Genomic DNA, 14,054 nt, shown 5'->3' with positions numbered 1-14,054 from the left:
GTCTTTGAGACATCTGCTAAAAAAACTAATGATTTAAGTGAGTTTTTTTCTGAGTATTTTTCCGCCATTCGTACAAATAGAAATCCCCAGCAATCCCTACAAAATGATTTAGTAGGCTAGGTCTTCCAAACGAGTGTGATTGGTTAAGTCTGACCAGCGAGGAGAAAAGTAACAGGTCCCACGTGAAAACACCATTAAACGAGCTGCTTCAGAAACGTCCTGTACGATAATTTACATTTGAAAATGACACCAAAAACGTAATATCCATTGAATATGCACATTGAATAACTGAGGAAGATTTGTTATTCGGACTCATCGTTCCTGACTAACGTTATGTGGCGAGCGCCGCCCATTTTCAGATCCTCCTGTTTCATGCTAGTTATTATAACTTATTATTAGTGATCAAATATTTTCTGCAGACCGTAATAGAAAATAACCGAGACCTACTGTGCGTCATTACCAGCGCGTGTCCCCGCCTTCAACTACGTAACGTTACGTTACATGCCTCATCTGTCCCTGCTTAATAACGGACGGGCACTTCCTAGCCCCCAGTCAAACAGCCACTCTATTTTACCAATGTCTCATGTGGTTTGAAGACTCGAGGATTGTAAAGCTATGCGCCGTACAATATAATCTGCCATTGTTTAGCGCAGCTTTGCACGCGCTTGTGTTTACAGCATCTCGCGAGCAGCGCGCGCGTGATATTGATTCAGGGTAAAAGAGTCCTTTCGGTTTCACCATGGCAAGCGAGGCGCTAAACAGATTCGTTTGTCTTTGTCGATACCTACAGGATCCCTGCCATGTCGCCAGGTTCCAGCAGTTTTGCGGTGTCCGCGGGACGTTTCCTAAAAAAACAACCGAGGCTAGCGAGAGTGACGCGAAGCTTGCGGTCAACGGTGTTTGCGTGGGGCAATGTCAGGAAGACCGCGCGGCTAGTGGGGATTCAGCACACGGACTCCCGGGCCAAAGGCTGAGAAAAAGTTTAAATGCCGCTGGAGATGTTGAACCGGAAGAATGTCCCGCTGCTTTTCTCAACGCACCATCAGGGCTAGAGGCAGAGAGGGACTCCAAAGGCAGAGTGAAGCCTTTACGCAGGAACTCTTTGACTGGGGATGTTGGCCAGGAGTTCATCATCGAGAACAAGTTTCTCTTCTATCTCTTCACCATTGGTACCGAGCTGGGCAATGAGATGTTTTTCATCGTGTTCTTCCCCTTCTTGATGTGGAACGTCGATCCCTATGTGAGCCGGCAGCTCATCGTGGTGTGGGCCTGGGTGCTGTTCTTCGGCCAGTCCACAAAAGATCTGGTCCGGTGGACCCGTCCTCCGTCTCCTCCTGTGGTCAAAGTTGAGGTGTTCTACAACACGGAGTACAGCATGCCCTCCACACATGCCATGTCCGGCACCGCGCTGCCCTTCTCTCTGTTCATGCTCACATGCAGCCGGTGGGAGGTACAGAAGCCTATACTTCCACACAAAACCAATCGATAATCTTACCCACCTGAAGCAAGTAGAAAGTTGACTATTTCTGTTTATGGCAATCTGTTTTAACAATTTTCCTAAATTAACTTCCATTTATTTTTATTTTACGTAATGTGCATTACCACTTATTCCTATAGGGATTAGTATCTTTTCAACTTCATTCATTACATTGTTACTGCCACTGGCCACAAATCACACATTTTGTGTATCACTATCATTAGTTATCGTTTGCAAAATAGAATAGTTCTCTTAAAAATGAAAATTACCCCATAATTTACTCGCCCTCAAGCCATCCTAGTTGTAAGCTAAGACTTTCTTCTTTCAGCCAGACACAATCTGATAATATCCTGGCTCTTCCCAGCTTTGTAATAGCATTGAGTAGTGCCTACGTTTTTGAAGCTCCAAAAAGCACATCGATTCATCGTAAAAGTAATCCATAAGACTCCAGGGGGTTAATAAAGGCCTTCTGAAGCGACGCAATGGGTTTTTCTAAGAAAAATATCCATATTTAAACATTTTTAAGCTATAATCACTGGCTTCCAGCAAACGGCTGTTCGCGTGTTTAAGAGAGAGTTCTCACCCTGCAGAAGGGTGACCTCTGACCTAACGTATCCAATGCATAGCCCTATATGAATGCATAGTCCTATGAAGTATTCATTCTGACTTGTCATTACATATGACAAGTTAAAAGTAATTGTACTTATTGACATAATAAATATTTTTAGTATAGGATTTGGATACTAGTGAAGTGGTGTCTGTCAAGCCTACCATTGCCAAATGAGTACAATTAATAAGCTGAAGCACTAGTACAACAAAAAATAGATACTTGTAACTATTGGAAAAAATACTAGGAGAGCCACAGCTAGCAATTATTGTGCCCTGTACAAAACCTTCATCATGGGCCCTCTGGCACATTTGATAAATAAAATATATGCTAGTCAATGAAAACAAATACAAGCTGCTAGGTCTATGGGGTACATGTTAAAAAGACTTGCTGTTCTGTGTTAGGTGTGCTATATTCTTTCTGAACATCTGTCCTCATTATCAAAACAACCTGCCTTTAGCAAGCAGTCAGTGTCTCAGTAAAAGAGGCTGATAATAAGGATTTGTTCTTCTCACATTATACCTCAGCTGCTGATGTAGCATCAAGAGAGTTATGTAATGGTCTCATCCCAAACATTTTTCATTATATGTATTGCCATTTATGGAAACAGCAGAACTTTGCCTGAGACAAAAAATGTCATTTATCACAATCAAACTTAACCTTTTGAAGATTTTACAGTCTCTATATACATTTGATCCCAGCCTCTCATCATCCTTAGATTAAATGAGCTATTAAAAAGGTTTAAGTTACCATTAGTTAGTTAAGTATTCAAGCATAGAATTTAAGGCATAAGGCCAGTTTACACTAAGGATGATAACGATAAACATAGTTCTAAAAATCGTTCTAAATATCCACAGTTGTGGAGTCCACACCACAACTGTAACGATAACGTCACAGAGAAACAATATAGTTTGAATCATTTTCAGAACGATTTTTTCCAGCTGCAGAACTATAAAAATAATGACAATCAATCAGAATCCATCCTGCTTTAAAGAGTGACATTTAAAGTGTCAGACGACAAAACTGCAGCACGCTTTTCGAATAAACAGAATGATATCATGCTTTGTTGTGGACACAGTTATATTTATCGTTCTTGGTGTGAATGGGCCTTTATTTTTAATGCTTTGTTCTTTAAAACTTGCCACATCTTGCAGAATCAAAAACACTGAAATAATGTTTCTCTTGAGGGGAAGTTATGTTTTTTCTTTCTGTATTCAGTTCATTTGACCAATGCTTTGAGAAGTTCATGCTGCTGAATGATGACATGCTAGAATGATTGCTGTCTGTGTCTTTAAAGTTCAAACGTTATTGATTTTCACAGATCACAAAAGTAGTCAGTCTATTGCATTCAGTGGAAAATAGTAGTACTTTTCCATATTATTGTAGAACTGACTCATCTGGCAAATTGAGGTTCCCAGTGAATGCATTTCCAGACAGGACATTAATCTCCATCTTTTTGCAAAATATGCAGGCTTTGTTACTTAACCAGTAAATGTCTATGCAGTGCACTCTATTATTCATAAATATGGATTTCTCTGCTGGGTTGATTGAATCATATGTTTGTTGGTGTCAAATAAATCATTACATTCAACAATAATTAGCATATAGTCAGAAGAGGTTGTGCGATTGCTTATGATAACTCTTTTGATGCATCTATTATATACGCCAGAGATTTGATATTGTTCTGTAAAAAGCTTTTCTGATAGATTTTTATGGAGGATCATCCTTTTCCCCCAGCACTTCCTCTGAAGTTAGCAGAAACTGACCTATAATGTGCCTTGTACCTACTGAAGGCTGAAGTCTTAACCATAATTTTGAGCACAAAACAGAACAGTCTCTTTAGATTTTCTTGCTTTCATATCCTCTTAAATTTAGCAGGAAGCTAGAAACAATAGCCTCAAACATGTTTCCTCTTCTTTCACCGTTGTGCCTGCCTGTTGATTTTTTGCAGATGATTGATTCAAGTATTTTGCCAATGCCAAACTAGCAGTTTTGTATTCATGTTTGTGCTTTAACAACCACTGTACTAAATGGTAAAAGAGATTTACCATTTAAGGGAAACTGAAGATTTGTATTAAGGGGTCCTATTATGCTTTTTTACTTATTCAACTTTAATTAGTGTGTATTGTTGTTTGAGCATAAAAAAGATCTGCAAGGATACAAAGTCCACTTCAAAGAGAGAAATTTATTTAACAGAATCCCCTTTTCAAGAACTACAACGAACGGTTCGTTTGAACTACAACATGTTTTTTTCCCGGGCTTTATGAAGTCACAATGTTACTCGTTTAAATAATCCCCGCCCACAGAATATGCAAAAAAAGGTGCGAGGCCTGGTTGAACTGCATTAGAGAAGAGAGTGTTGTCACTGTTAAAGAGAGACTCTTTTTTTTCCACCCCGTTTCCAAAACTCATTTGTTTGACCTTCCTAAGGCTTCTGAACTTAGTGGTAAAATGTATTTTAAAGATTGTTCCTAAAGTTGTAGTCCTGTGAAATCCATGCTTGCAAAGTCCATGCATGAAATTCGTTCTGCACGATCCTCTTGTCTGTTAACATTAATCAGGCTTGAATTGGTTTGAAATTGACACCATCCTTAATATTTACACCTGAGAAAATGAAACTCGCGGTTATGGTAAGGGGTGTGACATTTCCCGAACACTGGCAATCACAACAAACTGGGCCAGCTAACCAATCACAGTACATTTTGTATTTTGGAAGGAGGGGCTTCATCAAAACAGGAACTAACAATGCGTTTGGTCCAGACGGGGTAAAAGACCATAATAGGACCCCTTTAAACTTTATTTTGGAAGTTGCAGATGAGAGCCAGTGAGGTCAAGTTAGTTCAAATTTTTAACATATGCACAGGCTAGTCAATGTTGATGGGTTTGTGGGAGGTACTGGTATGTTGCCCAGACTACTGGAGCGAAAAAATGCATGAGCACAGAAAGAAAGTTTAGCTGAATGCCAAAAATGAATAGATCTGTGGTCTGAATAATGAGAAATCCAGCATTTCTGCAGATCAGCAGCTACTTCAATCCACTTCTTTTCCAACTGCGCATGGTCTTCCTCTAGTATTAGAGTAGGAATTCATAAAACATATGATCTTAAATTTACATTGTGCCTGCTAGTCTCAATCCTTGATGGACTCTTGAGGAACTTTGCCCTACTCCTTCCTGATACTGTTGCTTTATTTGTCATTGATCATCATAGGTACTGTTAAATTATAAGCTTTTTGTCCAGACTAAGGCCTGTTTCACACTGCACGTGTAAGTAGAGCGTATTTCTTTTGGCACCCATGTAAACAGATTAGAGCATTCAAACTGCACACGTAAATGATGCGTGGCAGCACCTAGCAGGAGTTAGAACAAGTAGAACAAGTTGAAGTTGTTGTTTTTAAAGCACTGAGTCTATTTTTGCTGCGCTGCTCACACTGAATTAAAACCACAGTGCATTGTTCTCGGTCAAAATAGACCTGAGTTAACACGAAAAACTACACATTTAAATATAAAATTTTATTAAGTGAGCTGTTGTCAAAAATGTATTTTGCCTATGTCACAATATGAGGTAAATTTGACCTTGTACATATATACAGCATGTTATTGCATATGTGTGGGACAGTAGGAGGGGAATACGTGTTCAAAAGTTAGGGGTCAGTAAGAATTTCTTGGCCGCATTTATTTGCTTAAAAACAGTACAATTGTGAAATATTATAACAATTTAAAATAACCCCATCTCTTTTGAATGCCATTTTTTCCCTTGTAATGTCCTTTTTATAAAGTCTTACTGATCCCAACCTTTTGAACAGTAGTGTACATTATGCACTGTGTTGGACATTTATATTGGATCATATATATTTGTATATGTGTGTATTTTATTGCTAAAATATAGCTTTTATACCCTGATAAGAATTTAGATCATGTTATTTAACAGTGATGAAATTATCTTACTGCCTTTTGAACTGCAGTTTCCTCATAAGTCTTTCTTCTCTGTATGTTCAACAGTACCCGTTCATGATTGGATTGAGCTTAGCTCTGTTCTGGAGTGTCCTCGTGTGCATCAGCAGGATTTATATGGGCATGCACTCTGTCCTGGTGAGTAATGTTTTCATCACATTTAATCATTCTGTCTACCTAAAAGGGACAGTCATAGGTTTTGGAACAACATGAGGGCAAGTAAATGATGGCAGAGTTTTCATTTCTGGATCAACTATCTCTTTAAAATCTATGGCCATGTTAGATAGTTGCACTAGTAAGTGTGCATGATTGTTATTTTAGAGCGTCTTAATATGTTTTATGTAGTTCAGGCACGTTCAGCTGTGCACCATAATTTGCACTCCACAGCTTTTGAGGTTGAGGAACTTTCCAGCAGCTTCGTGACTAAGGTTTTGGTAACAGTTCAAGAAGAAGCTTAATAAATGCTGCTTCAGTCTTTGCAACCCTCTCCTGTCAGTAGAGCCCCTGAAACTAAGCAAATCAGTGAGTCATCACGGCTGACTCAGTATCCTCTGATCTTCGATTGCTCATCTGTTTTCCATGCTTTTCTTGCAAAAGATCTCTGATCGGATAATTGCTTCCCTTGGGCTTGTATGAGCCAGTGGGGATCCATTTACATTTTGATGTGTAGACTGTCAGCTCAAAACACAAGCTTTGCTTTAGTCATCAAAATCAACATACTGTGTATTAGTCATCAGTTCTGCAGGTTTCACATGCAGTAACAATTATGACAAGCTTCACACACCTGTTATTTTAAATAAGGATGTCTGTCTTTATCTGTTTAAAGCTGTTGGGGAGAGCAGACAGATTTAGAAAGCAGATGCTGGTTGCCTAGGTGATGGGAACCTTGTTATTTTAATGCCGTGCTCATGACGAAGGTGGCTGAGTCATCTTTGTGGAAATCTGCACACTCAATGATTTAGGAAGTTTAGATTGTGTACTGTGTGAATATTGTGTGAACAGTTCAATCCAATTAAGAATGTAGACCGGGGCTCAGCATTAAGGGTGTTTCGATAACCCACTATATCTTATGTCGAATGATCACACACAATCAATGTGTGAACATTGAACATTGTTGCAAATTGTACTGATTTATGTATGCCAAGTCAAAAGTTGTCCAACTAACTAACTAAAATCTAATCAGAATATTTCAAAATGACGAGAATAACTTTGAAACGATAGTTACAAGTTATATTATCAACAAATCAGTCATGTTTTGCACTGACGGTTTTCAGAAAAAGTATGTTAATTAATCGCTAATTTAATTCATTTAATAGCAATTTGTTGCATATATCAACTTTTTTGTTGTTGTTGGTTGTACACATGCAGATTGACATCTTTGGCTGTTGCATCATATCTCACTTTTTTCAGAATCTTGCTTTTTATAAGACTTTTGTTCTTCTTCGAAAAACACAAATGAAAACATTTTTAATGAAACCTGAGGGATCTCTGTCCCTTCACTGAAAGTTCATGCCAGAACTTTGACATTTTAAAAAGTTAATAAAGACATTGTAAAAGTAACCCGGATGAATCGAGCGGTTTAATCCAAGAGACATTATCAATTTATATGATAAACAGATTTAACAGCCTTTTACAAAAAACATTGATCAACACACATAGAGCTCATTAAATATGGTAAACAGAAGCTCAACTGTACATTGGTTCTTGCGGAAGCTCAAATGCACTTTCTTGGCGCGGGAGAACCGATGCGTGCCCTCAACTAGTGGGCCAACCAAGCCAGGATTGAAAAATTCTTATTGTTGAGCCCCTGATGGGCTGTTTGACAGCTTAGGACTGAAAAGCCTGTGATCAGAGAGCTTTGGTAGAAAGGATTACGAAAGAAAGTCTCAAGGAGAGCTTAGATCTTTCCAGCACCCATTCAGCCCTCTAACTTCAAAAGAGCGATAGAGGGAAGGACTAGAGCAGGAGTACAAAATGAGAGACTGTGCTGGAAAAAATGTGAGTCTTTTGGCCTGCAGTATATGGAGAAGCATGTTGTGTGCACATACATGTATACATGGACAGGTCGAAAAAGCTACACGTCTGTCAGATCTAAGGCTGTGTTCACACTGTCAGTCCAAATCCTATTATTTGTGTATCCCATTGGAATCTGATCTAACAGTGACTGTCCACATTGTGTGCAACAACTATACAGATCTGATTTGTGTGTCCATGCCCCTCTTTAGTTTTCCGGAATATCTTCATTGGTTTCTATGGCAATGGCGTTGCTTTGGTAGGTATACACCAAAACAACATGGAGGGGTTTGCAATAGAGATATTGTCTTATTTACAACATGACAATGTGTAGCCGCCACGCTGGACTACTGCGTCTTCTGAGGCAGCGGCAGAACCGTAGGAGACTCGTATGAGCTGCTTTATTCCGTGCTGTCGTCTCCGCTGTTTCAAAACATGTTTCTGTTATATTGTCATTTTCTGCTAATCCTGCACTTTGCAACAACACAACCTTGTTTCAACAACGTCTGATGTTTTAATTTTTCGTGGCGTGAGAAAGTCACATAAACCATCCGAAATCCGATCAGAGGCAGTCAGAATGAAACGGATTTCCAGAAATGTTATTTGAATAGGTTTTCAAACCACATATGAACGAGCTCAAAACAGATTTCATTTTGTGATTAATTTTGATTAATTTAATTTTAATTTTATTTTTTGCCGTTCACACTTGCTAAATCTGATCTGATTTCAATCGGATATGCACAAAAATCGGATTTGGACTGACAGTGTGAACGTAGCTTAATTGTCTGCAATCTCTAAAGAGAAGAGTTCATTCTGCAGGTTGCATTGACCTTTTACCCATTTTAAGTACATATCAGCATGATTGTATCACATAAAGACGATCAGATCGTAGTGTTATCGCGAAGTGTCCAAAGTTAGTCTCTAATCTTCTGTTAACCTTGAACATGCACCACATCAGATCAGGCGACTTGGGGGAAATAGATCATTTACTGAACTACCTCATGCCTTTCAAAACCCGTTTGACATACTTTCTTCTGTGGAAGATGAGAAAATGTGCAGAACTCTCTATCATTTCTTCATAATGAAACGGGCTGTCAAGCAAATACGAGGCAAAAAATATCATAAAAGTATTCGATCATAAAAGTGCTGTATGCTTTGTGTAGCAAAAATGATAAATCATCATACTGTGAATGGATCATTGAGTGTGGAACAACTGATTCACTGAACAGATCTGATTTTAAAGATGCTGGTACACTACTGTTCAAAAGTTTGTGATTGGTAAGAATTTTACTTTACTGTCACTTTTAATCAATTTAATGCATACTTGCTGAATGAAAGAATTCATTTCTTCTTTAAAAGAAATTAATCTCACACAGCAGATGAGTTGTATAGACCACTTTTATGATACTTTTCCCCTTTCCTTTTGAAGATTATCAGCATTATTTTTTTATATTGAAAAGAGTGACCAGAAAAATTATATGGGTTGGTAACATCACAAGGCCAAATAAAAACAAAACAATTAAATAATGTTAAATAATGACTGTCCTTTCTTTGCAAAGAAATTACAAGGTCAGAATGGACTTAAAATGTCAAAAAGCAGGAAGTCTGAAGGAATAATGTTCCAATTTTCATAAATATCAGTTCCCAATTTTCACAAGGCTGCAGTGTAAGAAACGTTGAGCTGGAAGACACAAGGGAAGACTTTGGATGTCTACTCTCTTGTGAAATCTCACACAAAGTGGAGAATAATAATAATAATAATAATAATAATTCATTACATTTTGATTACATTACATTACATTCATTACATTACATTACAGGGAGAAGTGCCCTGAACATGGGCTTTAACTTTTTGTGCCACCCACAAAATAAAGCAGCTGAAGTTAAAACATAAATAAATGGTACCTCTTAATCAGATCTACAATATATGTTATATTCTTTCAGCTTGTTCTCAGGTCTGTTTCGGCTTGCTGTAGAATTCACTGCAATTTTTCATTTCGGGATTAATGTTCTTGTAAGCTATGAATGTTTTGGTTAATTCTGCACCCAATTCCTGTTCCCGTAATGACTGTTTATATGCAGTTAACTTAACTGTTTTCACTGACCTTCATATGTTTGCCTGGCCAGTAGTAATAAACAATGTGAAATGCCAGTTTATTTAAAAATTGCACCATGTGTCAACAAAATCAGAATAAGGTTTGACTTGATTTGCATCATAACCCAAGGACCATTCATTATTTTTCTGTCTAATAAGATTGTGCCTTCATCTTTACAGGAGGTGATCACAGGCTTCCTCTACAGTGTGCTCATCCTGGCAGTCCTTCACCCCCTACTGGATGACATTGACACGTTCTACCTGTCCCACAGCTACGCCCCTCTGGTCGTCCTGCTAGTGCACGTGGGCTTCAGCTTGGTGGCCTTCTCGCTGGACTCATGGAGCACGTCCCGTGGCGACACGGCCCAGGCGTTGGCCACAGCTGTCGGAGCAGCGTTGGCGTCTCGTCTGAACCACCAACTGGGTCTGCAGCCAGATCCTCCTGAAGAAGCTTTACCACTCACCCTTCCCCTGATCGACAGGGCCCTATTGGGCCGCTCAATCTTGCGCCTCCTGGTGGGAGTGGCGGTGCTTCTGGCCGTCAGGGCTGCCATGAAGGTTGTGGCGATCCCATTGGCGTGCAAGATCTTCGGCGTGCCTTCGGATGACGTGCGGAAGGCTAGACAACATGCGCAAGTGGAACTTGCATATCGGTTTATTGTTTATGGCACAGTGGCCTACTGCTGCGTGTTCCTGGTCCCACTTCTCTTTAGCTTCCTTGGCTTATCCTGAAGAAAATCCCCACGTCATCCTTGTTATTATCCGTTTTTTATCCTAGCTAAAATCTATACCTGACCTGAACTAGTCAGGGTCCACAGCTGTTGTCAAAAAAAGCCTTTTGAATGCAAACACGAATGATGTTCATGATGTTGATAATTTCACCTGCTCCATTTCCATGCTAATTTATTTCACTTGTTTTGTTTGAAGATTTGACTAATCTAATCATTTTAAGCAGGGTTTTTAGGCACATTTGTTGCCAACTGTGGGAGATGAATCCAGTTTTTCGTGAAAGTGAGTGCATGTGACCTGTTCAAAGCTTCTGAGTGTTTAACAGTGATGTTTATAAGCCATTCTCAGAAAGGTCTCAGATGTTTCCTGCATTTGTCTTCAGTGGTTTCTCCTCAGCAGACTGACACCCACCCATCCTGAACCTAATACGCAGGAATGTTTCTCACTATATACAGAATTTATCTCAGTCTGCGGTCCTGTTTTCATCCTTCGGAAACGAACTAACCCGAGTGACTACCTTTGACAGACATCTGTATCTTTGTCATGGTTTTCCCTCAAGGGCTCACTCTCATAACAATTTGTAATTTTTCATTTATACCAGGGCTTGTTTCTTCTGTGGATCCATTCAATGCTGTGACCCCAATGGTTCATTCAACGGTTAAGGAAAGACACTCCAAATTCTGAGAGGTGTAGAAAGTTCTGGTCTTATCTAAAAGCGGGTTGAACTCAGGCCTCACAATACGAGGTAATGCATTGAGAGAATGAGGGGAGGGAACTTCCGGTCAGTATGAATGCTGTATACATGAACTTCCTGTGGATGTGTTCCTCTGAAACCCAAGCAAGGAAAATACTGCTCTGAATATGAAAGCCACATATCTCTCTTAACATTCTGTCATTGTCAGTATAGTATTTATACACGATATATGATATGTTTTCGAGTATTACTACAGCGAGTAATATTATTTATGCAGTGAGTGAATAGCTCAGTAAACTCAAGAAAATTGTACCATTTTTAATTTAAACAATTGCAACTTGTAGGTAGACTTTTGTAACATTTTCCATTGGTGTTTTTCAGTTTTCTTTCATTAGTTCACCCAAAAATGAAAATTCATGTAATGATTTATTCATCGTCATAAATCTGTAAAACTTTCTGTGGAACATAGTCCAGTTTTTGGACACCATTGACTCATTATATGGACAAAAAATACAAAAAACAAACAGACAACAAAAATGTAACCCCATTCACTTTCATTATGGTATTAAAATTATATATAATTTATAATTTTTGATTGAACTATCCCTTTTAGTAACGTTAGGCTAAATTGAGTCATTCAAATTCAGAGCTGTGTGTTGTCAGATTGTGCTGCAGATGTTCTGCATGTCTCTCTGTTCGACTGCTTTAAGACATCCGGTTTGTTCCATACTGTCAGCAGTTTAGAGAAGATACATTGAAATCCTTGTTTCTCTAGAAATTCACTCAGTGTGGCTTTATTTAATGGATCGACTGAACTTCCCTGCTTTCTTCACTTCTGCAGTTTTAACCGTTTAAATATGATTATGGTCATGGTAACATGTATTTTCAGATAACAAGTTGTCAGTATTAACCTAGGTAGTTGATATGTTGTTTGTCATTGAACTAGTACTCTGTACTTGCAGTTATTTTATTAGTGTGTTTAGTTTCACAAGAAAATGTTGTAAAGCCATGGAGGACAGATCTCAGATATACATTCATTGCTCACTGCTCAGAAACCCCAGTGCCTTGCATCCTTGTTTTCAGGGCAACTTTATCCTCTAACTAGGCACAAGACACCACAGCTGTCTTTCTGTGAACAGTTTTGATGGTGCAAATGACATAAAAATCATTACACATACTTAATGTTTATTTGCAAAAAGACATTGTTGGTTATGTAATTGAAGGCTTTTCCTTTCACTTTTTTTTTTAAATGTACATTATGTGGAATTTATTACCAGGTTTCTGGTAATGTATTTTGATGGTGACAGATTAGTAAACATTTGCACCAGTATAAAGGAAACAGTTGACCATATATTAATTTGTGATCAGTTACATGGTAAAAGTGCCATAACTGAATGATCAGCCATATTCAACGGTCATTATACAGTGCACTGAGCTGAAGTGGGTATCACAGAAGGCTAGATGAAACGAGTAAATGCATTATGAATGAACCTTGTACATTCTACCTGTACTGAACTTTGAGCCCGTTCGTGGTCGTCTAAACTCACAAATGTACTGTATCTGTAATCTATGGCTCCTCGTCTGCAATGCTCTTACCATTTTCTGTATTGACAGTGAATAGAAACTAGTATAAATTACCACTGTATTTGTGTTCTTGTCATCTGAAATTATTATTTTTTTATTCAATAATTCCATTACAAAGTGATAACTGAGCATTTTGTGTGATTAATTACAGCATGGTGTTGGTGAAAAATGGCTTTTTGATTAGGACCAACTCAATACACTTACAACAGTGTTTTCACCTTATCAGTGTAAGTGTGTGTGCTTGAGTTTGTTTCTCAGTTTGTCAGTTCTCTGGACAAAGGTCTACTTTCTGCATGATGTATTCATTTTAACCCAGTGTGTAAGTAATAGAGGACCTTGCTTATTTCCTACTGCACATTTATTTCCACACTAAAGTCAAGCGTCTTCCTACAATACACATATTTAGGCTCTGTGTACAAATTCGGGTTGTATTTTTCCTCATTCACTATTAACTCAGGTTGTTTTTACACATTCACTGCAGAATAAAAAAATAAATAAAATCCCATTTATTGGGAGGGTAGTTGGCATGAAATTTCAAGCAGTGACATCAGTAGTGTGACATGATGTGCTTGCTTTAAAACTAATTTTAAATAGCCTAACGTTTTTCCAAAAAAAAAAAAAAAAAATAAGACCTCATAATGAGACTACATGGAATATTTATACTTATAAAATAGGACAAAGTAAACTAGTTGCCATCAACCAGGGAAGATTTTTGAACAGTTTTCATATTTGATCAAACCGCGTTCATTGAGTTCATCATACTCATAGACAGTATGATCATACTGAACTTTCTCAGAGAATGGCAGCCACAAAGTTAAGGTAGGCTACTTATCGCCATCCTGTGGTTCTAAGTGCAAAGTGCATCGTGGGGAACAGTGGAATGGGCTCTTTTGTTGAACTTTTC

General features: G+C 38.4%; 1 protein-coding gene across 1 annotated transcript; it reads left to right on the top strand.

The window, feature by feature from the left end:
• Window positions 1–493: 493 nt before the first annotated feature.
• sgpp1a (sphingosine-1-phosphate phosphatase 1a) lies at window positions 494–13,372 on the top strand. The gene is made up of 3 exons (XM_082146872.1): window positions 494–1,450; window positions 6,084–6,173; window positions 10,324–13,372. Exons 1-3 carry the CDS (start codon window positions 740–742, stop codon window positions 10,873–10,875), a joined length of 1,353 nt encoding a protein of 450 aa, XP_082002998.1. The 5' UTR covers window positions 494–739; the 3' UTR covers window positions 10,876–13,372.
• Window positions 13,373–14,054: the final 682 nt, after the last annotated feature.

The sequence above is a fragment of the Leuciscus leuciscus genome (assembly GCF_965113295.1).
Source record: "Leuciscus leuciscus genome assembly, chromosome: 19".
Classification (NCBI taxonomy): domain Eukaryota; kingdom Metazoa; phylum Chordata; class Actinopteri; order Cypriniformes; family Leuciscidae; genus Leuciscus; species Leuciscus leuciscus.
Note: the sequence above shows the minus strand (reverse complement) of the source record. Positions and strands in the feature narration are given on the sequence as shown.

What these genes read in the sequence shown, in the direction of transcription:
- sgpp1a (XM_082146872.1), top strand. Translation starts at nt 740, where the DNA reads ATGGCAAGCGAGGCGCTAAACAGATTCGTTTGTCTTTGTCGATACCTA. An exon ending in TCACATGCAGCCGGTGGGAG is followed by an intron (nt 1,451 to 6,083) that starts GTACAGAAGCCT and finishes TATGTTCAACAG; the next exon opens with TACCCGTTCATGATTGGATT. An exon ending in TGGGCATGCACTCTGTCCTG is followed by an intron (nt 6,174 to 10,323) that starts GTGAGTAATGTT and finishes TCATCTTTACAG; the next exon opens with GAGGTGATCACAGGCTTCCT.